General features: G+C 41.0%; 2 protein-coding genes and 2 pseudogenes across 2 annotated transcripts; 1 reads left to right on the top strand and 3 right to left on the bottom strand.

Moving 5' to 3' along the window:
- Positions 1-262: 262 nt before the first annotated feature.
- Positions 263-3,828, bottom strand: LOC146987433 (chitinase-3-like protein 1). The gene is made up of 11 exons (XM_085776613.1): positions 3,778-3,828; positions 3,664-3,690; positions 3,349-3,553; positions 3,103-3,159; positions 2,334-2,499; positions 2,114-2,238; positions 1,882-2,005; positions 1,343-1,525; positions 1,137-1,253; positions 890-1,022; positions 263-748 (listed from the first exon to the last, which is right to left on the bottom strand). Exons 1-11 carry the CDS (start codon positions 3,800-3,802, stop codon positions 441-443), a joined length of 1,470 nt encoding a protein of 489 aa, XP_085632739.1. The 5' UTR covers positions 3,803-3,828; the 3' UTR covers positions 263-440.
- A 5,446-nt stretch (positions 3,829-9,274) lies between these two features.
- LOC146987432 (uncharacterized) lies at positions 9,275-10,939 on the top strand (annotated as a pseudogene).
- Positions 10,940-15,775: 4,836 nt separating this feature from the next.
- On the bottom strand, positions 15,776-19,768 carry LOC146987431 (uncharacterized; annotated as a pseudogene).
- Positions 19,769-20,316: 548 nt separating this feature from the next.
- On the bottom strand, positions 20,317-24,867 carry chia.1 (chitinase, acidic.1). The gene is made up of 9 exons (XM_085776616.1): positions 24,628-24,867; positions 23,950-24,006; positions 23,692-23,857; positions 23,038-23,162; positions 22,265-22,388; positions 21,804-21,986; positions 21,583-21,699; positions 20,823-20,949; positions 20,317-20,614 (listed from the first exon to the last, which is right to left on the bottom strand). Exons 1-9 carry the CDS (start codon positions 24,804-24,806, stop codon positions 20,406-20,408), a joined length of 1,287 nt encoding a protein of 428 aa, XP_085632742.1. The 5' UTR covers positions 24,807-24,867; the 3' UTR covers positions 20,317-20,405.
- Positions 24,868-25,085: the final 218 nt, after the last annotated feature.

Here is a 25,085-nt window from a genome sequence, read left to right as displayed (position 1 = left end):
CTGTCCTCCCTGTATCACTAACCTATACAAAATATCCAGTTACTACAGCTGTAGCTTTCTGATGCAGTGGAGTAAAAGAGTCCAATATGTTCCCCTTTAAAACGTGGAGTAGGCTACAGTACATGTACAAAAGGAGTTCATTTTTATCTGTATTTCTGCATTTTCTTTGTACAATTGATACAATCGTTATATGCAAGGTGTAGAATTGTGGAGGATTAGGTGAGAATTGTTAGTAATTACTTGTCAGGCAAGATTTTGATTTGTCATTGTACTTTTATTCTGATGGAACATGTTCTGAATTTCATTTTGAGGTCTATTTTACAAGGTCTTTGCAAGTTTACAGGTTTTCCTTGTCAAAAAGCACAAGACAGATGTTTCTTCAGATGTTTTTAGCTTGTTTAGTTAGAAATACAATATCAGACAATGGCAGTCTTCACAAGTTAGGGCCACACACAGCACTTGCAGCTATCTTCAAAGACGGTGCCATTTCCACACTTATTCAGGTAGGTGCGGCCACCTGCGCAAACGTAGAAGCTGGTCCTGTCTTCTGGGTGGGCATACATGCCATCAGGCTTGTCTTTGCAGAAGCCGCGTCCAGGAATGGGGATGGTGGTCTTAGTGGAAGGAGCGTTAGTGGTGGTGGTGCCACTGGGCTTGGCAGTAGTAGGTTTGGGTGTTTTGGTAGCAACTGGTTTTGTGGTGATAACAATAGGTTTCTTGGTTGTGGATGCTGGAGGTGGAGGTGTGTCTGTGAGAGGTGAAAGAAACAGGAAAACAACATTATACCTAAAGTTGCAGATGTAGCCTGAGTGAAGGTACCACTGTAGTGCCCTCTTACCACGTCAATCTGGGAAAACATTGTCTCACAAAAATTTGAGGTAAGACTCACCAACATCGAGGAGTTTGCGCAGATGGGACAGCAGAGGATAATTTCCCTGTCCGCAGAACTCTCCTTTAAAGTCATCCAGATCCAATGCCCACACAAATGCTCCTCCATACTTCATCTCCTTCATGTACTGAACCTGTGGATTGAACAAGATTAATCACAAAACAAGGAAAACAAATTCTATGTCTTGACTTCCACCTTGCAGATTAACCCTCGGTTGGTAATTCCTATATACTGATATTTCACCTACCTTGATCTCATAGCTCTCTCTGGTGTCGAATCCCACCCACTCATTGTTCTTGCTGGCATAGGGAACTTTCTGGTCATCAATCCACTGAACGGTAGTGCCCTTCATGAAGGTACAGATCTGAGGGGAACAGATTACAGAAATATCAGTGGACCGTCCTATGGTCCGTTTCTTCTCATATTTGTATAATTTTAATTTTCACACTTCACCTCATAGTAGGACCAGAATCCAGCTTCACGTGTGAATGGACCAGCTGATGCAGCACCGCTAGCAGGGGCTCCGACATTAGTGTTTGACGATGTCAGACGGAAGGTGCGACCATAAGCAGCAAATCCCATCATCAGCTTCTCCACTGGGGTGCCTTTGTCTCTCCAGTACTTCATGGCATAGTCCTGAAGAAGGGACAAAAATGCAAGCTGTAGACAAGAGGACTGGACTTCTTTATTACCAGAACTTTATGGTAGCTATTTGTCAAAAATCAAAAGTCTACTCTACTGTGGTTATTTTGGCTCCTTGAATCTGTACAGTTACAAACATGCTTCACTGGAGCCTAAATTTCCCATAATGCACCCTGTCTTCACTGCTATAATCAGGGTTAATTTGTCAGTGTCACAAAAGATTTAAAGGATGGACTTAGCTGTTGGTACTCCTCATAGTCAACAACAGGCCTACTACTTTATACATTCGACCAATCTGCTATGATAATGCCTTTCATATACACAATTTAAGGCTCCACTCGTTCTCTTACGGTGTTGAAGTAGATGAGGTCACCCTTGTCCTGGGAGCCACGGTACAGAGGGCTGTTGTGTCCAGTGGACCTCTCCCAAGCACCATGGAAGTCATAGGTCATCACATTAATGAAGTCCAGATGCCTGGTAATGAGTATGGAACACTGATCAAAAGCAGCGTTTGAGCCAATAAATCAACGATATCAATGAGTGATATGAATAGCAGAATTTTCAAAGAAAAGCCTGCATTACTTGGCAATCTCAGCGATCTCATATCCGGCATCGATGGTTCCCTTTCCAGCAGACACTGCAGCAGTCAGCATGAGCTGAGGCTTACCGGTGGCCTCGGCCTCAGCTGCATAGGCAGCAACCAGTTCCTGTACATGAAAACAAGTATTAAGTGATGGTGTGTGTGTGCGTGTGTGTGTGTGTGTGTCATTGATACAGCACACAGTATCTATGTATGGCATACCTTGCAGAGCAGGCTGAATCTTTGCTTGTCCACTGGGGGACTACCACGAGAGCCGGGGTACTCCCAGTCCAGATCCAGACCGTCAAATCCATGAGCCCTCAGGAATTTGATGGAAGACTGGATGAATGTCTGACGGTTGGCTGGAGTGGACACCATGATGGAGAACCTACAAGAAAATTAGCTTGATGTTTACTAGAGCTAGCTAACTGAGACAAGAACCAAGATTTAAAAGACCATGTCAAAATGAGCTATTAACATTGGAGTGTAAAACTTCAGTAAAACGTTGGTTTATACAAATATCAAATGTGAGACACATGATGTGTCCACAAATCAGTTTTCTTAGGGTTTAGGTGTTAAAGGTTAGTCATTAGGGCTTAAGGTATTGCAGCATGTTTAGAGCAGGTGACCAGAGAAGTTTAAATTGGGTTGTAAACCTTCATCCAGAGTCATCAGTTTCTTCATATTGTTTCTACAGCATCTCCAATACATCCCATCATTGGATGGGAAAATAGACATGAATAATAATGTTGATAACACTGATGGTGTATTTGATGTTACCACTTTAGTCCTATACAATACATACTGAGATCAGTTTTCAGGAATGTAGGTTCATGTGACATATTCTTATTTGAATACTTGTTTCCAAATGAGTTGCTTTTGCCAGTGTTTTTCAAGGTAAATGTAAAAATGTGAGCTTTCACTTCATATCCAACATGTGAGGTTTTGAAAAAAGGAGCTATACTTGAATGATTGGAGTAGAAATACTCACTGAGTTGAGCCAAAGTTCCATCCACCAACGGCCAGCAGTGTCTTCAGACTAGGGTTTCTGTAAAACACGTGATGTCATATGTTTTGTATGATAAAGGGCATTTGAATCAACAAAGACTTGTTTATTACATGTTGTATGAAAGCAGCTAAACCGAAAATTAAAGTTGATGTTTCTATTCCAGTCGTTTACACTCAGACTGAAGCTTCAGTGACTGAGAGAAAATGTTGCACTGTGGAGAGCTCTTACTTGGTCTTCATGCCATTGAAGGACTGGTACAGGGTCTCGTCATTCCATTCATAGGTGACCAGCTCGTTCTTGTTGTTGATGATGGAGAAAGCATAAATCACGTGGGTGCACATGAAGGGATCTACATTCTGGGGCATGAACTTCCCAGTCCCAGGTCTGTACTGGGACCAGTTGGTGAAGTAGCACACCATCTGGGAGGCAGTTGCTGGAGACCAGTAAGAGAAAATCTGTCATCGGCAATGCATTCGACTTCTGTTATTTTCAGACAAATAATCAGTGTCAGAAACTTCACAGTGTTATTCAGGCTTAACTTACCCAGGTGGCACATCACCAGGCACAAACCTAAAGTGAAGGACATGCACAGATTAATTATTTACAATAAAAGTTTATCAATGTATCATGGTTTGAGGTCATGTTGACAAGACTTACCTGCTAGAAGAGTGAGCTTGGTCATCTTGATTTCAAAGCTCACAGTTTCAACTTCAACTTCCTGAGACACAAAAACAAAGACAGAAAAATGAACATAACCTGATCACATGTATGCATATTTGAACTTTGAAGCAATTTCATCTTGGTGCTACAACAATTCCTGTTGTGACCCTGAAGACCACAGATTCTTAAGAGCTTGATTCATGATAAGATAAAATAAGTTTCCTCATAGGTTTGTGATCTTCTTCACACCAGACAAATTACAGGAACAGAACAGGTTAGAAATTAGATTTGCAGAGCTGAGCTCCAGTTGCATGCTGATGATATTGTACCTGTGACCTCACTGTGTCAGAGTCACTTGGAGGATCTCAGTCCTAGTTAACAACAGTTCTTCACACGTTTCTGCTTTGACCAGGTAAAAACATCTAGACCTGTTTGTTTCAGAGTCATCAATAATGACAACGCATAACTGACACCTGTCACATGTTCCTGACGATTTTGCTAAAGAAAGGTCTTTCTGGCTGATAACCTGGACTGCAGTTCAGTTAGAACTATTCCCATCACAGCACAATGTGTCCCAGGTGTATCTGTGCCTGGATGACATCACACTTTAATTTCTGCATTTCCAATTCTGCCCTGAATACAATGGTTGAAGTTTCCCCAGTTTACATGAATCTCCTAACACATTATCCTAGGAAAACTGTCAGAGAGGAAACCAGAGCCTTCGTTTCCACAGTCAAGTGGTCCATGGAAACATAGGAGAGGAAAAGAACTGCTGCTGCTTAGTTCCTTACCTTGGGATCTCCAAGGAACCAGTGAGTTCTCCAACTCTTTATACATCAACACCTGTGGGGGAGGGAGGTACCCGTCCTCAGATGTCCTCAACGGGATAGGTGGGGTCGTCATGACATAGAAGGTATATTGTAGGTTGGGAAGGGGATAAGATAAGTAACATCAGACCTCAGCTGACGAATGGTGATAAGCTATAGTATACTATATGGTACAGCGATAGCACTACAAAGCAGCACATTATCCAGAAGGAATCAGGCCATGTTACTGACAAACTGAGGAGAAGGAGTTCTGATGAAGAAATACATGAATGGCCGGAGAGTGATAACACTGTTACTTTCTTCTTATGAAAGCTAAATACAGTGGGACATAACAAAAAGACCAGAACAATTGGAAACAGTTAGTCTAGCTCTGTCCAGAGAAAAGATAATTATTGAGCTACCTATGTATCTTCTTTGTTTAACCTATATATGAAAAATAATAATAATAAAAAAAAAGGATTATTTCTGATATTAAAGTGACTTAAGTGGTGGAACTTCAACAAAACGTCCTCATAAATAAAGTACCTAGCCTCAGACACAAGGCATTCAACAATCCAAATCTTTAAATTTTGGAACAATCATGGTGTATGGATGCATACATAGGCAGCTGCAGATATCATATACTGTATGTTGCTGTTTAATTCATACTCGAAAGACACATTAATGCATGTGCAACAGATCATCATCTCTCTCTACATAGGTGAGGGCAGTAGTGATAATCTTCAAAACTGTCTGTTTAAACGTAGCAATGGTGTTTTTTCCGAGCTCATTTAGTAGTGGTACCATAGTGGCAAATTGGTCGGTACACAGATATCTGCACCAGAGGCTTACAGTACATAAACCTTCAAATGATGACATCCAGGTCATGCAGGCCTTAACAAACCCTTGTACTATATTTAAGCAAAAGCCTTAAGTGGATGCTTCCCTGCTTCCTTCGTTGCTATTGTCATAACTACTACTGTAAAGGTCCCTAGAGTTCCCTTAAAGGTAGTGTTGGAGATCTTATTCCAAGCCTATTTTTTAGGCTTTTTCTCGAAAATTGCCTATCCATAATAAAATGAGTATATCTCTGCAACCAAAAGGTATATTTGAATACTTTTGGTGTCATAGTAAAGGGAAAAAATTGAGAAATTGCTGAGATGTGTAAATTTCAGTATATTTGTTAGGCTACTGGTGAAGAGTAAAGAAAGATGACACAGCAAAAATTAAATAAATGTAATGTTTGCCTAAAAAAAAAATCATATTTTTGATGAGTGTCCTTTAGAATAATGCTATCGAAGCTCAAACCCTCTATAAAATCATTGTACAACATTTTCTCTGCAGTGGTTGATTCTGATTAATTGAAGCAGGACAAAATTATTGAGATTTTATTACAAAATATTCAGGCGAGCTTTCCAAAATGTCCATTTTTGGCACAGCTTGGAACCACCTGCTACTATAAACCATTGTTTAATCTTAATTTTCACACAATTTGCATAAACTTACTGAAAAATAATCAACTGGGACTAAATAACAACTCCTTTCTAGGCCCAGCTCTGTGTCCCTCTGCGTAAAGCTGCACTGAGAGCAGCTTCTTTGGGTGCATTTGCGCCGGGCTCTATCTCTGCAGCGGATTGGTTGATTTGAGTGATTGACAGCTCATTTGAACCCTTAGAGCCAATAGAATGAGGGGTATATCCATGGTGATGTGATTGACAGTAGCCTACTGGCAGCCGATCAGAATCAGAATTCTTCTCATGAGCTCATGTGCTCTGGACGCGTGGCTTCAGAGAGAAGTCTGAGGAAAGTGGCTTGGACTTTTGACGTGTGTATTTTCAAAATGTGGCCTGCTAGAACCGTTTTTTTTCAGGATCTTCAACCCTACCTTTGACAGTGAAACATACCAATGCATCTGAATAACCTGCACATAGACCTATGCATTAATGTGTTGTTAGGCATGATTCTACCATTTACCACAGTCTCTTTAAGTTTTTGTTGTGATATGCTTCACACAATGTGCTCCAGGTCCTTTTTTGTTCTTTGCTGTTGTGTTTGAATCTTGCTGTAGACAGATCACCTGCTGTTGTACTGCAATATCTGAAAAAAAAAAACTACAAAGACTGAACCTCACAAGAAAGTGGACAGGAAAAACCTCTCCACATAAAGAATAAAAACATCAAACAGCTGTCTATTACTAATACACTGATACTAGACTGACTGTAAATTTAGTTTACAATGCTGTTTTGATAGTCTCTTCTTTCTACTGGCAGCTGTCCAAGAACATGCAGGTCTGATCCAAGTAATAATCACTGGCTCTCCTTAAATGATTCATCTATATCAATAGTTTGTACATAAAATTGCATAAGTGTAAGATTTGGAGCTAACAGGTAGATTAGTTAATCTGTCTTTTGTAGTCAGAAGCTGTAGAACCTAATCAATAAAAAGCTCCGTTATTAGAAAATATTGCTCCACGCCTGATAAACCACTGGAACACAGATGAATTATTAATCTCTCTATTGATAATGTGGCTATATAACTGTAATCTATACAGAGTGGGTGTGACAGTGTTGTCTATTTGACATGGTTTTGTGTTTTTCATAGGCTACTGTACCTGTTTCATAATTAACAGCCACTAAAGTCCTTGGAGAAAGAAGACAAGAAGAATGTTATCAGTGACTGCTGCAGGAGCAATTCCTGCCTCATAAACACTTATCTAAACTACAGCCGCTCTCTGATGTTTGACAGACTGAACCGGTTACTACTGGACACTACAGTGACTCTTTAGCTTAGCCTAATAATCATGATCGCTCTCTTCATTGTGCTTGTCCTGGAGGGCCCTGTAGACCCCTGACTGTGTGTGTCACAGTTCTGCAGATGAAGAATGATGTATCAACAAGATAAAGTAACTATCAAATAACAAGATTTTATTCCCATTGTTATATTATCTAGTAATAAATAAAATAACCTAAGTGGCCCTGAGAGCTCAACACACATGCAAATCACACTGCAATTTTCAATCTTCATCAATCTTCATGACAGCACATGCACTGCAAACTGCAAATTAAGTCCCATATTGCAATAGAAGTGTTTCCAACAGGCATATACTTGAGGGTGTGGTGGTTTTGTGCATGTGTGAGGTAAATGGGTAAATGACAATGGATGTACAGTAGCAATTGGAACATGGAGCTTTGTTCTCCAAGATCAAAGTCTATCTTCTCTCTCCTCTTAAAACTGTGCTGACGTGGCTCAATGGTCCCTTTTAATTTGGGCTCTGGCAGCGATATTGATATTGATATGATAAGTCCACTATTATCATATCATTCTTAAGGTGCAAAACTCCAAATTACATGGACTGAAAGGTTCAAGGTTCAATGCATTAATCATCACTTATGTGCTCATATCAAAAGCACAACACACTGAAGCAGGATAAAATAAATACAAAAACACACACAACATGCACAGTTCACTTATATCAGCACATCAGTCACAATAAATGATTCAAGCTTCCTTGGCAGTACAAGAGCAGATCTGAATATGTGACCAATATGGTTGTTGACAAAAATCCACATGAGCGTTGGTTGAGAAAGTGGTCTGTTGTGTTGACAGGTTGGTTTCTACTGGAAATGGTAGAAGTTTAAAATCTGCGACGCATACAAGTGTGGAACTTTGTGCAAGCTGTCATATTGATCATATGCAGCCATTTCTGACATGCTGTTACGACCACTGTAGTAAATATAAGTAAACAATCATCCTGATACATCAGTGCAGTGTCCACATGTCTGTTATGACCAGGTAATGTGACAACGCTACAGGTATCAGATCAAAAAAGATGATCATCTGCACAAAGTGATCAGACTTTGTACATAACGTCAGTGTTTAATAATACCTTACAGTATACGATGTGAGATCAGGGAACTTGTTTTTCTTTTTTGAGGGCTGATGTATAAATAGATAAAATAAACATGTGATTTGTAATACAATTTTGGGGGGATAAATAATTTTGAATATATATTGGTTTCACAATAATAATCAGAAAATGTTGTATTACAGTTACACATTATTTGCACAATAGGAAAACTTATTGCAGTGGCATCAAATTGTTATACACAATAATTAAACACAAATAGCAACTCTCTATAACTGTAACACCACCATGATCAGCTAATCTCACTAACCAGCTACAACTGAGCAATCAGAGTTTTCAGTGTATGTTTCTTCCTGTTCTGTCTGTGCATTACTTTGTTAGTGTTAGTTACTGTGCAGGTGGCCAGATTTTGGTTATGTAAATGTGCACAACATTCACACTTCCAGTGCAGAGAGGAAATTCATCCTAGACCAGGACAACATCATTGTTGGTGAAACATTTTAAGTCAATAAAAGTCAACACATATCAGTGAGACTGATAATCCAACACAAGTTAAGAGTTAGGATGAATCAGTTCCATGTGATCGATCTGAATGATGTTCAATTTTTCCAGTATCGCATATAGAGATGCTGTAATATCAGATAGCATGTTGTTCTTTGATGTTACTTCCTGCTTTGCTTGAGTGCAGACGCTTCACTCCTTTGCTCTCCGCTTCACTCTCTCTTTTTTTTCCCATTGCAATCTTTTCCTTTTGAAATTTATTTGTATTTTTTCCTGGATACCTACATATCACTGGAAGCCTAATTTATGATAGTTACTGGAGGCTACGACTGTTTTTTAAACTGTTTTACCCTGAGAGTGTGGCTTATCAGCAGCACAACCCGGCACTGTCGTGACCGGGATTGAGGAGCTCAGCTAACAGAAGCTAATTAGCAGCAAGATGCCTCCTTTTTCCACGGAGGACTACCACAAACTGCTCCAGAAGATAGCAGTACTGGAAACAAAAATGCATCGGCTCGAAGTGAACGTGGAGGTAAATGGACAATATGGAAATGATACTACTCTGCCGATATTCCAAAACAGTGAAAGGGAGCAGGCTAACACAAGGCTAACGGGCACAACCAAGGCACGGCCGGAGCCAGGTGTAAATGGGAGTAAATCAAACAGTCCTCCCTGGAACTCTCTTGGTGCTAAGCCAAAGCACCACAAAATACCTCCCTCAAACATGGGAAGACGATTATCAGGCAGAACCCACCACTCGGGGATATGGATTACGACACCGAGTGGCCTGCACTGCCATCACACAGGACTGTCTCCTCAACCCCAAAACCACGGAGAAAACAACCACGGACCAAGGCTACGAGCAAACTGCCCCAAGACACAGGGATTCTACTTGAGAACAGATATGCTCCACTTTCACAGGACCCAGACTCCCCAAAAGAAGGCTCATCTCCCAGGACCAGAGAGAGGTATGAGGCTAAATCTGATGCTAAAGGGCTACAGAGAGAGCTAACCACTGGGCCTCAAACTCTGATAGTGGGTGACGGAGCTGTGTATGACATAAAACGCTTTTGCAGCAAGAACAACACCAAGGTACTGTGTTTTCCCAATGACATGGTGTCTGATGTTTCAAAAAAAGATCTTGAAGATTGTTGCTGAGCATCCAACATTGAAATCGCTCGTCATACACACAGGAGCCCTTGATGTTTGTGAAGCAAACAATCAGAGCTATTAAAACGAGACTTCATGGAACTGATAAACAAAGTTCAGTGTTTGAATACTGAGGTGTTTTTCAGTGGACCTCTGCCAACAGTTCGGCGAGGAGATGAGAGATTCAGCAGGCTGATGATGCTGAACAGATGGCTTAAAGATACATGTACTGCTCAATCACTGAACTTTATTGACAATTTCAACATCTTTTGGGAACGCAGGCACCTCTTTAAGGCAGATGGATTTAGCCTTAACAAGTCAGGAGTACAACTGCTAATGCCAACATCTTTTACTTTTTGCGTCAGGCACCAGCAGTCCCTGTCAAGGACAAGAGACAAAACAATCCAAAACAGCAGACTCAGAAAGAACCTGCAACGTCATCATCTGCACCCCAGCAACTGGATTATCCACCAGCCCCAACAACGTCATCACCTGCACCCCAACAAGTGGATCATCCACCAGCCCCAACAACGTCATCATCTTCACCCCAACAAGTGGATCATCCACCAGCCCCAACAACGTCATCACCTGCACCCCAACAAGTGGATCATCCACCAGCCCCAACAACGTCATCATCTGCACCCCAACAAGTGGATCATCCACCAGCCCCATCAACACAACACAAGGAGTCTCCCTTAGCCCCAAAAGCCCCAAAGGGGGAGTCTCCCCCGGCCCCAACAGGAGACTCCCAACATTCAACCCCCCGAACCCCATCCAGCCCCCCAACTCTCTTCATCTAGTCCTGACTCCCCATTTCTGGATTTCCCTGACAGGATGAAGAGTTTTCTCACTAGTGGAATCCAACTAACACCACGCCAGGGTCTCATATTTTCCCCAATTAAACCCCCCACATCGTCCACCCCCCTCGCATTCCACCACGTCAGAAACTACCCTCGACCAAAAGTCACCGAGCCCCCCCACTTCCTCTGAATCATCATATCATTGAATCTGAATGATATGTGCCGGGTCCAGGCTGCAATACTGATATCAAGAATGTTCTTTCCCAGGAAAAGTCAGGGCCCTATGGAGTTCAGGCAGCTTTCTCAATCCCTGTGGTGACGGTAACAGAAAAGTGATCAAACTGGTGAGAAATAAAAAGGGTTCAATTAAATCTACCAATCTAGTGAGTATAGCTTGTCAACCTCGAAACTCACCAGTGTCTCCTGTTATCTCCACAAGGTTAGTCTACTTAATATCAGATCACTAGCCAACAAATCCTTGTTAGTAAATGACATCATTATGACCTATAATCTAGACTTCTTACTTCTTAGTGAAACATGGCTGACTGAATGTAGCAGTGCTACCATTCTCAATGAGGCTGCACCAACAAATTTCAGTTTTTATGAATAAGTGTCGAAGTGGTAAGAAAGGCGGGGGAGTTGCTGCCATTTTTAAATCTGTATTTCAGTGCAAGGAAACTATATTTGGTGATTTTAGCTCTTTTGAATATCTATGTTTTTTAGTAAAGGGTGATCCAAAAGTTCTCTTCCTAATTATTTTACAGGACCACCAAGATACCCAGGAAAATTCTTTTGATGAGTTTGCCGAACTGCTGTCAGTTATCTGCACTGACTACAACTTTTTTATCATAACAGGGGATTTTAACATTCACATAGACAATAACATGGACACAAATGCCAAAGAACTATGCTCTCTTCTTGACACTTTTGGCCTCTCCCAACATGTGTGAAAGGGCCCACCACACACCCGAGGCCACACTCTGGATCTGGTTATCTGTAGAGGTGTTGACACTACATCTGTTGATATCAAGGACTTGGCTCTTTCTGATCATTTCTGTGTGTTCTTTGACTTACAGATAACTCCGGACATGCAGTTACCCTCTGTATCTGTTAGGAAAAGGTTCATACATTGAGAATACCAGTGTTAAGTTTATGGAGGCTATAGTCATGTCACCAACTGGGAGTGCAGAGACAGTTGATGAACACCTGGATAAATTCAACTGCAAAATCTCAAATGTCATTGATACCATTGCACCTATAATAAACTAAGATGACCTTGGCCAGACAGAGAACACCATGGAGGAACACTTTGATGGTAAAGGCTCTGAAAACAGAATGCAGGAAAGCTGAGCGTAAATGGAGAAAAACTAAACTTCAAATCCACCATGACCTCTACAAACAAAGTCTTTGTAGTTTTAACCATGGGCTATTCAAGGCTAGACAGCAACCCCTTTTACTGAAATGATTAATAAGAATATTCAACAACACTCGTGCTCTGTTTGCTATGGTTAATAAGCTTACAACCCCCCCAAAAGAGATAGTTTCAGACTCTTTTCCAACAGAAAAATGCAATGAATTTGCTTACTTCTTCAATGAAAAAATCAAATCCATAAGGCTAAATATCAACACAAATCAGCAAAATAATACAATGATGCAATCCCTAAAATCACCTAGGAATAAATCAACTGTAATGTCAGAGTTTAATACAGTTGACCAAAAAAACCTTAGAAGAAACAGTTCAGCATCTTAAAACATCGACATGTTGTCTTGACACAATACCATCTGACTTTTTTAAAACTATTATAAGCTCTGTCCAAACAGATCTGCAGCAAATAATAAATTGCTCACTTCAATCAGGCACGTTTCCTAAACCCCTGAAAGTAGCTGCCATCAAGCCGCTCTTAAAAAGAGAACATTGGATACTACCATTTTAACCAATTACAGACCCATCTCAAATCTTCCCTTTATAGCCAAGATCGTTGAGAAAGTGGTTTTTAATCAACTCAGCAACTTCGTAAACTCCAGTGGACTCTTTGACAAATTTCAATCAGGCTTCCGACCTCACCACAGTACAGAAACAGCTCTTATTAGAGTGTTAAATGACATAAGGTTGAACACTGACTCAGGCAAGGTGTCAGTTCTGGTCATGTTGGATCTCAGTGCTGCGTTTGACACTGTGGATCACAGTATACTGCTGGACAGGTTGGAAACCTGGGCAGGACTCAGCGGGACAGTCCTAAAATGGTTCAGGTCCTACTTAGAGGAACGGAGTTATTTTGTGACCATTGTAGTTATCAATCCGATCGAGTGGCTATGACGTGTGGAGTTCCTCAGGGTCAGTCCTTGGACCCCTTCTGTTTAAACATGTATATGCTGCCCTTTGGGTCAAAATTCTACAGAACTCTAATGTCAACTATCATAGTTATGCAGATGACACACAGATATATCTTGCACTGTCTCCAGATGACTGCAGTCCAATAGAGTCATTATGTCACTGTTTAGAGCAAGTCAAAAATTGGATGAGCCAAAATTTCCTTCAGTTAAATCAAGAAAAAACTGAGGTCATTGTTTTTTGGAAATAAAGAGAAGAGGGTTGCTGTCAGTAAACACCTTGAGTCACTGTCCTTAGAAACTAAAGACCAAGTCCGAAACCTTGGCGTGCTGATAGACTCAGATCTGACCTTCAACAGCCATATCAAATCAGTTACCAAATCAGCCTTTTATCAACTGAAGAACATATCCAGAATTAAGGGTTTTATGTCCCAAACTGATCAGGAGAAGCTGATTCATGCTTTTATCTCCAGTAGACTTGACTACTGTAACGGTCTTCTGACTGGTCTCCCCCAAAAAAGTATCAAACAGCTGCAGCTCATTCAGAACGCTGCAGCTCGAGTTTTAACCAGAACAAAGAGATCAGATCACATCACCCCGGTTCTTAAGACCTTACACTGGCTCCCAGTCAGCTACAGAATAGATTTTAAAGTTCTGCTCCTGGTTTACAAATCACTGAATGGTTTGGGTCCAGAATACATGAAAGACATGTTAGTAGAGTATAAACCCAGTAGAGCTCTGAGATCTACTGACTCAGGTCAGATAGTGGAGCTCAGAGTTCAGACCAGACATGGTGAAGCAGCATTTAGCTGTTATGCTGCTCACAAGTGGAACAAACTACCAGCAGAACTGAGATCAGCCCCAACTGTGAGCACTTTTAAATCCAGGTTAAAAACATTTCTCTTTTCATGTGCTTATAGCTGAGAACTTTAAACTTATCTATTTTTTTTTCTTTTACTTTTATTTGCTCTTGCTTTTAACTCTGTTTTTAGTGTTTTGTTTGTTTTTATTCTGTCTTATGCTTCTTTTTTTAATGTTTTGTCTTTATGTAAAGCACATTGAGTTGCCTTGGTATGAAATGCGCTATATAAATAAAGATGCCTTGCCTTGCCTTGCCTTGTTGTTCTTTAGATCACATATCACTTGTATTGTCAGGTGTGTTCATGGTTCACCCATGTTATTTTGGTACGCAGTTTTATTCTCTAACATTTCCACATTACATATCTTAAAACAACTCGACATACTGTATGCTGTTTAGCTGTTTAGTGTCAAACCAGAGAAATTTGTGATTATAATCAGGGTAAGAGTTCCTATCATTGGTCACCTGTCAATGAGGTCATATCCTCTTTGATCATGTGTCAGTTTTGTGTTAGCCTGACTGATACACTATTTACAGTTTTGTACTTTCCAGAAGTCTGGATTTGTTATTTAGAAGTTATCAGAAAAAAGCTGAGTAAATGGCAGCTCATTTGCTGAAGTGTAACAGACATACCTATCAAGGACGATGAAAACCCTTTTGAAGAGCTTAAGAACATCCTCACCTGAAATCTACATTATAATACATTTGTTGAGAGTAAACTATCAATAAGTTACTGCGACAGCAACAGTCATGTTTCAGAGTTTCGGCCATTGTGTAGCGCTTATATAATGTTATTATGACAGCTCCAATCCAAACTGAATAAACAGGAATACATGCAGGTTTACAGACAGTGACAGCTATGCCACCTAGTGAAAAAATCTGTGCGTGACTACAATTTGAAGGCTCAACTGTGTTTGTGATCTGACCAGCCTCTACATGCAATGCCACAAAATCAGGAAACGTCCCGGGTCTGGACAACTCCTGGTTTTGTAGATGTCAGCTATAAACAGGAAATAAAGTGTTTGGGATTATGAATCAATCCATTTAAAACTTCAGTTGGTAACAATTATTCAGTCATATTTGCTGGAACTGCCACTACTATATTCTGATAGCCGGACATGAAATGGGTAAAAAACTAAATTCAACTCCTCTGGCTCCACCTACAGCCTGTAATCGTATTTGTCAAAATCCACAGCGAGTCTGCGATTTGGTCGGAAATTTCAAGATGATACACCCTCAAGTCCCTCTATTAACCTCTGTCAACAGTACCTACCTGGTGAATCTTCATTGTTCCAAGCACTGTTTTCAGGGATGGAGGAATCAATGGGTTGAACAGATCTCATCCTCTGTCACCAGGTATAGTCTGTTGCCAGTTCAGCATAGAGTGTCCTGGTGTCTGGGGTGCTAGTTCCATAAGCAACAAGTTCTCGAGCGCACCCCCCACCCCATCAGGGGCACCATTGCCATGAGATGCCTCTGAGAAGCTCCTGGTGACGTATTCAAACCCTCTCATGAATGGCACTGTTGAGGCTAGATAGAATGCTGTCTTGTTCCGGTATTGGGAGGTGGGTCCTGAAATAAAATGGATGTGCTTCACTTCTGGATGTTCCTCCCGGATGGATCAATACAGTATGAGCCCACGTTACAACTGCATCATGCTTTAGGGATGCTGACAGAGAGGTGAACGACTCCACACGTCCCCCACTCAGGTATTTGACCCCAGTATAAGCGTCACTTTATTTATATTGCTGGTTCCCGCCACCAAAGTGGGTGTCTTTCGCTTCCCTGGTGTACTTGCAGCCATAGTTCTCACTATAATCAGTGTGGATGGCCACCTCCTTCTCAGTAAGGTTCTCCTTCAGCGACTTCATCCTCTGGAACTGGTGCTGGATGTTATACACATGAATGGCCAGTTTGTTGACACCCTCCTGAGTGAGGTCAACAAGTTTTTCGATGGATGTGTGTATCTTCTCCAGTGCTGTGTTTTTGGCATTTGTCTCCTCAAGTGAGCCATCTTTTCCTTTTTTTGTTATTTTTACTGTCCGAGTAACCCATTGGTCCCAGGAAATTATGTTGTCTTTAGGTGATGGATCAATTAGCTGTAGGGGAGGTTTTGCCTTGGCATTGAATGCACCTTCTATACATGCATTCCATATCACTTGAGCTGCAGACACAGGGCTCAACTGTTACTTGTGGATGGTGTGGCAACAATCCCAAGCTGGTGAAGCTTCTTGATCTTGAATTTGAAATTCTCATGCATTTTGCAGGTACACGTTTATCTTTGGGAAACGTTGGGTCTCACAATCCAAAAGGGCTTAACTCTGCAGAACTGAGCCCTTGAGAGTTTGTGGCGAGGATGCTCTCTGAGAAATTTATGTAACATGAAGTCTCTCCATAGTGTCCGTCAGTGCCCTTTTTCTAAACACTTGCCCTTTCTTGCTGATTTCCCCATTTTTGCCATTGATGATCTTTGAGTTGTCGTCCTGGTGCAGGAAACGACTGACAACCTGTCCTGTCAATTTTCTCTGGCTGTTGTTGGGCAGGGTCTTGGGCTTACTCAGGTGGGTGGCTTTCTTCACAGTGGTGCCCAAAGGTGCTGGTCCTTTTTTTTCAGTTTGTCTTGTAGCCTTTTCAACTGCTTTGTTAGGTTGGCATATTTACGTGATTGAATTTCAAGTTTGTCTTTCGTCTCCCTCAGTTTTGACCTGAGGTTGGTTATGGTAGACTTCCTCTTTCTTCTTGCTTTCGGGGTGGTTGTCGGGGTGAACACCTGCTCTGGTGACGGCAGTTTTGGGGGGCTTGGTGGTAGGCTACCGGTAGGCCTTCATCTTGCTGTGCGTCGTCATTGATGGAGGGTGGGGTCAAGTCCAAGATGGCATTCAGTGTTTTCATTTTCATATAGTGCCTGGCTGAATTTTCTCTCCATTGCTTTTTTTTCTTTCATGTTGCTTGGAGGTAAGATCTTAAAGGACAATTCCAGGCGAATTCAACTCGGGGGTGTATTTTCATATCATTTTAGGTCTAAAAGAAGGAATCTGAAGATTTTCAGTTTAATTGCTCCTGTTTTGCGGTAGCTGCGTCTGTCCCCGCATCGCCATGGCAGCAATGAATGGGAGTGGATGTAAGTTCTGCTGTTTAGGCTGTTTCCAGCCCTCAAAGCCGCAATTTTTTTCCACAGACAGCGTCAGATGGCGACTCAAACATGCACCGAGAAGTTTATTTACTTCAAGCAAGCCGACATGTTTGTAAAACTAGATCTAATTCAAAGTCTCCCGGAGTCTCGCGCGAGACCCAGTTGCCGTGCGCGGTGTGTTCACATGCAGTGGGAAAAGCTCCCGTTTGTGTCATAAACACAGGAATATCAACTCTTTACTTGCTTCAAGTAAAAAAAACCTCTCAGCGCATGTTTGAGTAGCCACCTGACGCTGTCTGTGGAAAAAAATGTACACTTCAAGCAAGTAAAGAGTTGATATTCCTGTGTTTATGACACAAGCGGTAGCTCTAACTGCACCTGAATACACCAGCACTGCAACTTCGGGCTCGCGCGAGACTCCGGGAGACTTTGAATTAGATCTAGTTTTACAAACATGTCGACTTGCTTGAAGTAAATAAACTTCTCGGTGCATGTTTGAGTCTCCATCTGACGCTGTCTGTGGAAAAAAATTGCGGATTTGAGGGCTGTAAACTTCAGCCTTTTATCAACTGAAGAACATATCCAGAATTAAGGGTTTTATGTCCCAAACTGATCAGGAGAAGCTGATTCATGCTTTTATCTCCAGTAGACTTGACTACTGTAACGGTCTTCTGACTGGTCTCCCCCAAAAAAGTATCAAACAGCTGCAGCTCATTCAGAACGCTGCAGCTCGAGTTTTAACCAGAACAAAGAGATCAGATCACATCACCCCGGTTCTTAAGACCTTACACTGGCTCCCAGTCAGCTACAGAATAGATTTTAAAGTTCTGCTCCTGGTTTACAAATCACTGAATGGTTTAGGTCCAGAATACATGAAAGACATGTTAGTAGAGTATAAACCCAGTAGAGCTCTGAGATCTACTGACTCAGGTCAGATAGTGGAGCTCAGAGTTCAGACCAGACATGGTGAAGCAGCATTTAGCTGTTATGCTGCTCACAAGTGGAACAAACTACCAGCAGAACTGAGATCAGCCCCAACTGTGAGCACTTTTAAATCCAGGTTAAAAACATTTCTCTTTTCATGTGCTTATAGCTGAGAACTTTAAACTTATCTATTTTTTTTTTTCTTTTACTTTTATTTGCTCTTGCTTTTAACTCTGTTTTTAGTGTTTTGTTTGTTTTTATTCTGTCTTATGCTTCTTTTTTTAATGTTTTGTCTTTATGTAAAGCACATTGAGTTGCCTTGGTATGAAATGCGCTATATAAATAAAGATGCCTTGCCTTGCCTTGCCTAAACAGCCTAAACAGCAGAACTTACATCCACTCCCATTCATTGCTGCCGTGGCGATGCAGGGACAGACGCAACTACCGCAAAACAGGAGCGATTAAACTGAAAATCTTCAGATTCCTTCTTTTAGACCTAAAATGATAGGAAAATACACCCCCGAGTTGAATTCGCCTGGAATTGTCCTTTAAGTTTTTTTTTTAATCTTGTTTGTTTACGTTTTTGATATCTAGAAATGGAAAGGAAACATGACATATTAGGGAAAACGTACATGTCTGTGTGTGTGTGTGTGTGTGTGTGTGTGTGTGTGTGTGTGTGTGTGTGTGTGTGTGTGTGTGTGTGTGTGTGTGTGTGTGTGTGTATGTGTCTGTTACAGTGGGGACTTAATGGCTTACAAAGTGTGTACTGTATGTACAAGGCCCAGATAGATAGACATCCTCAACTAAATGGCTTGTATGAGGCTTCCTGTAGACTAGCATATCACTAACTCTATCTGTACCATGCCCAACCCCTAACCTCTCTCTCTCCTTTCTGTACTCTTGCCTCCAGCAGGTCTGGGTTGTTGTATATATCTTTTCCCTAGATTTTCCTAGTCTAGCCTTCGCTAACGTTCTCTTTTGTGGTTGACTGTCTGCAATGAAACAGGACAAAGTCAAATAAAAGTTAGTAAATTACATCAAAATCAAGTGTTCATGATGCACATTTCGTTATTACTATGTAATAACAACGTTGTGAACACTTAGTGTTTATTAATCACAATTATGTAACGAACTCTATGTTGAACTGTTTCCAAGTTCTCATATACCGAAACACCCATTAAAGTGTTGCGGTGTATGATAAGTGTGTTGCGGAGGATGAGAGGAGTTAGCATTTTCTTGCTAACAATGGAGAAGCCATGATGACATCAGCAAAAACATGTCATGGTACATATTAGGAACTTATTTACCTTTGTATTGATCAGATTTTGATTATCAAAACTTTTTTAGAACAAGTAATACTTAGTGTTTCGGAAATGAGAATCAATTTTGTTGTGTACAAGGACTGAAGAGGGAAGTTTAAAGTTTTAAGTGTGAAGCATTGAGGTGACTGAACTTACCTTGTAGCCATATTGTAGCTTGTCTTCTTTGTGATGCATCATGAGGGGAATACAACTTTATTGAAGAAATACTGTAGCCTTAACGGGACCCGATTTATTTTCCAGTATATCAGATTTCTATGCAGAAATACCAGTTACACCACTTGACGTTGGGTTGCGTCATGTCATTGACCCATATACGCAGTGTAAAGAGATGTACCATAAAGTCTAATGTTGTGGAGTTATTTATTTTATTCTAAATCACCATCTTTTCATAAATATAACCAAGACATGACTATTATGGTAACCATGGAGATGAAGGTAGGTAGGTCGCTGTTGGTACAGCCAAAGTCTGTTTATTATTGTAACCATGAAAAGTCAAGTAGGCTACTGTACATTTGCAGCAGTAGGAGACACTCCTATCAGCATATGAGGGTTTTACGAACAACCTCAAAGAAACAATGGAGTGATTAATTGAGGAGTGGATATAGAAACAAACCAGTATATGCCTCAATTAAGAATTTTATCTATGAATTTATTTAATGTTATTTAATAATGAAATACATATTCAAGATATAGAGAGATATTTAGAGAATGTCAAGAAAATGTTTTTAATAAAACACAAGAAAGTAGGAAATTAGTCAACTACAAAGAAAATATTTCAGTTAGAAAGATAATAGTTAAGGCTCTATTTATGTTTTAATCCAGCACAATGAGACGAATCAGTGTGAGCTAACAGTCTGCCCTGAGACTTTATTGGCATCATTTATTCTCTTTTACATTCATGGACTCAGTAGTGTTGTAGTTCATGTTTGTGTGGTTCAGGGCCAGTTGCAGCACTTGCAGGAGTCCCAGTAGATGAGGCCAGGCTGGCAGCGGTGCAGGTAGGTGTTCCCCTGGAAGCACTGGAAGTAGGTGGTCTTATCAGCCAAGTTCTCATACAGACCGTCAGGGCGGCCACGGCAGAAGTCAGCAATAGGATCCCTGGTTGTGGTGGGACGCGGGGTGGTGGTGGGTTTTTGAGGGAAGCCTTAAAAGTTAACCAAGAGGACAGAATCAACAGAGGCTAACCAGCAGATGACGACACATGAGCAAAATGTAAAGAAACATTAATACATTTGTTTAGGAAACACAACTTTGAAAGTGAGCAACCAATGACATTTTTCAGGCATCTGAGATTAAACAAAGCCATCAGAGTGATCTGATAGGCTCTGAGTGAGCTGAGCTCCAGTATTTACCCATGGATGTCCTAAGGTGTTCAATGAGAGGATATGGTCCAAGTGAGCAAAAAGATCCACTGAAGTCATCCATGTCCATGGTCCAAACATGAGCACCTCCCAGACCCAGAAGTGTCATAAACTCGACCTGCAGGTGGGTCACATCAGGTACAAAGTTCAGGAGAACAGCAGTAACCTTCACACCTTTATAACGGACCTACTACTTCTATTCTTTCACTTCATTTATTCTATAGAGCCAGTGCTGACTGCAACATCCTGGGGTGATTCCAGGGACGAGCAAGTATGCAAAGTGTAGTCAAGTCCCTATTTACATTTATTATTATTATCGTTCTTATTATTTTTATTATTGTTGTTGTTGTTGTTGTTAAAAATAATGATAATAATGTTCACAAATGACCAAATAATAAAAAAACACAATTAATACATTATACATCATTCATACATACATTGCCTTTAAAGAATATATTCAGTATTGACAGTAAAACTCAAAGCACAATCAAAAAGTGCTCCTAAATATTTAAACTCCTGCACTGCTTCTTCTGATAATTGTCTTGGATCAACTGTAGACACTAAGTTGCTGTGGGTGTTTTGTTGTGAGGCCTCTGCCCTAACTGTAACCAACAATGACAGAGCAGAGACATCTACTCAAGTGCCCAAGCAACATAAAAACAAATCAAAACATAAATTGGTGCCAGTGCCCATTGAGAACAAGAGATATAGACAGTAAAACAGACAGAGTCAGTGGTTATAGAGCTCCTACCTTGGAAGAAAAGCTCTGCCTGTCGTCATAGCCCAACCAGGAACTACCATGGGTGGCGTATGGAACCGACTGCTCTGCAATCCATTCAACTGTAGCACTGGGGATGAAGTCACAGATCTGGTGGAATAGAAACACAGAGTTAGATCAGATCAGATTGGTCAGGGCAGAGGATAAAGGTACACTTTCATTTATAACAAATTATTATATGAAGTGTGATCTACCTCATAGTAGGCCCAGAATCCAGCGGTGCGAGTGTAAGGGCCGGCATCTGCAGGGCCATTAGATGGTGCTCCAAGGCCAGAAGCGCCAGTGCTCAGGCGGTAAGTACGGCCATAGGTGGGGAAACCCATCAGCAGCTTCTCAGCTGGAGCTCCAAGAACCCGCCATTGGGCCACAGAGTCGTTCTATCAATAAGGACATACATACAGGAGGAAATACTGTACTTAGTAGTATTATTTCAAGACTCTTTGCCTGGAGGTTTGAAATACAAGAAAAAAAACTGGTAGACTCTGGAAGGCTGGAGCATGCGTATAACAATGAAAAAATAAATTAAGCAGCTAACGTTTGTGCAAAGTCCAGCCAAAAAGTTTGACACCTAATCTTTTCTAATTTGACAGTAAATACACACTGAAACTCACAAATAGGCCGATGTGAAAGAGTGTGTTATTTTGGTGCATCTTACCACACTGTGGTAAATGTGTGAGCCAGTGTCAAAGCGGCTCGGGAACAGCGGGCTGTTGTGTGCGGTGGCGTCTTCCCAGTGTCCATGGTAGTCGTAGGTCATGATATTAATGAAGTCCAAGTGACTGTTGGTTTTCAAAGATGTTCTTATTAGGTCAGCAGTAAAAAAAAAATGTCATCACTTGTGAAGGACATAGTATTTCCAACTGAGGTATCCTTTGAGAAGATACTGACACCTGTATGTGTCGTTCATAATAAGTAGAGATGGTTTATTTAAAATAACCAGCACTAATTCAACTGATTCAAGCCACCAATTTGGGGGTGAATTCAATATGCTGCTATCAGGGCGCAGATATATGACTGCCATTATGCAAAACACACTGATTTTTTTTCTTGTTTTAATCATTTGTTCCTGCATCCATTAACATTTTTAATAATTCCATGTGATTTGAATTGTTGCTTTGTATTTTTGTGGTTACTTGTGATGTAGAGTTAATGCTGAATCTATGGGAATCACAAAGACACTTTGAAATGGATTGTTAAATGGTAAATGGACTTATATAGTGCTTTTCTAGTCTCTCGGACCACTCAAAGCGTTTTACACCGTTTGTCACTTTCAACCTTTCACACACACATTCATACAGCGGTACAGAAAGCTAACCATTCACACACCCAGTTGGGGGGCAAATCTGTGCCCAAGGACACTGCGATATTCAGCCATGCTGCTTTTAGGCTGCCTCAGATTTCAGCTGATTCCTGTGCAGTGAAACTTACGGTGAAATCTTGTTGACCTCATAGGCTCTGCTGATGGTGGGAAGGAGAGCAGCAACGTTTGCTGACAGCAGCAGTGGATACTTCCTGTTCTCTTTTGCATCATCCTCAAAGGCAATGGACAGTTCCTGTAAACCAACACACACATCACCATCTCGTTGTTTATGTCTCTTAGTTTATCCATCATTGCCCAATATCCACATTTCTTCCTCCATTTCCATTATTATTTTTTACTTTAAACAATACAAAGGCTGGAGTCTCCATCATATCTTTTCTTCTACTGAAGTTAGCGTGCTAACCAGAAAGTTCCAGTCCTAAGTAGGCTAGCTGCTCAGTGGATGTATGATTTACTGTAACTCCAAAGATGTCTGAATCTCTTACTGTAAGTCTGGTTAGTAGCAAGTAAGCAGATGATGTTTTTCATGAATGTAACTTGTAACACCATCTTGTGTATTTGCTCATGGGTCCTTAAATGCTTTTTTTTTTTTTAAAGAAAGGCCATATTTTTGCCATTTCACCTTCTGATGGAGCATTGCCCATCAGAGGGTAGACTTGCCCTGGAGACATCTTCATGTACAAAAGTCTTAGTTGGAGACAGGGGCCAGGAATTAAGGTCTAATTAAAAAAACATGACTGAAAATTAGGAGCTATACTAACCATGACCAGCAGAGTGAACCTCTCCTTGTCCTCTGGTGGGCTGCCATTGTTTCCTGGATATTCCCAGGCCAGGTTCAACCCATCAAAGTTATGGGTGCGCAAGAATTTGATGGCCGACTTGATGAAGGCTGCACGACTCTCGGGCTTGGCGACCATGGCAATGAATCTGGTGGGATGGAGATAACACAAACTGTGGTGTCCATTCTGGAAAGACATCAGATTACGTATGTGGCAGATTGGCATAGTGTTTGAATTTACGGGCTGATTCCATTGACGGTGCCTCCGACTGACAGCAGAGTCTTCAGGTCAGGGTTACTAGAAGACAGAACAGACAGAACATTAGAGTTTCCACACAATGGCATAGCCTACTGATGAAATCACTATGCTTCACTTTTAGTGCACAGTGACATTCAAAGTGGTCATGTCTCCTTGCTCTAAACCAAAGAACTTAAAAGTCAGTAGATAACTCCAGAAACAGAAAAAATAAACACAAAAAACAGATCTTTTGTTTCATTTTTGTGAATGCAATACACTTCTGTAGATTCCACTTTGAACATTTTATTTGGTTAATTTATTTTTATATTTTCTACATATTAAATAGTTGCGTAACATTACTACATTACTACTGCATGTGACAAAACTTCATCTCATGGTTGTACTTTTAGGGGTACTGGTTTACTGTTTCTTTATATCTCATAATATTATCAATCATTAGTGAAATAATTCATCTATATCCTGAACGGTTTTTTTACTCTGCTTGGTTTAATGCTGACAAGACGTTCTTTACCTGGTAAAATGTCTAAAGTTTATTTTATTACCAGCTAATTAAAGATTACAACCATCAGCTGTGTGTCTGCGTGTGCTGGCTGCTTGTTGTTCTTAATGGCCCTGTCCTTTTTATTACACTTCCATACAGTACTGACTGTGTAAACTCACATTTTCTTGAGGTTGCTGAGTTTCTGGTAGTGCTCCACATCATTCCACTCGATGGCACTCAGCTGGTTGAAGCTGTTGATGGTGGCCAGGGAGTAGATGACGTGGGTGCACAGGAAGGGGTCAATGTTGTCTGCTGTGAATTTGCCCACGCTGGGCCTGTACTGGGCCCAGTTGGTCATGTGGCACACCAATTTGTTTGATGAAGCTGTGGGAGGGAGGAGTTACAGCAGAAATTAGGCTCTGAACCACTTGATCTGAGTTTAATAAAGAGTAGAAGTCGTGACATGAAGCACATACTTACCCATGTGCAGAGCAAGCAAGACACCCAGAGCTGAGAGACGAGAGAAAACACAGGTGACACACTCATCAAACAGACCTCATGTCCAAGAAAACATAGCTCTGCACAGCCAAATACAAATTCAGGACTGCTCAGGCAATAAAGACATAGTTTGCATAAT

This window comes from Trachurus japonicus, chromosome 5 (genome assembly GCF_045865225.1).
Source record: "Trachurus japonicus isolate A0001 chromosome 5, Traja_1.0".
Taxonomy (NCBI): Eukaryota; Metazoa; Chordata; class Actinopteri; order Carangiformes; family Carangidae; genus Trachurus; species Trachurus japonicus.
Note: the sequence above shows the minus strand (reverse complement) of the source record. Positions and strands in the feature narration are given on the sequence as shown.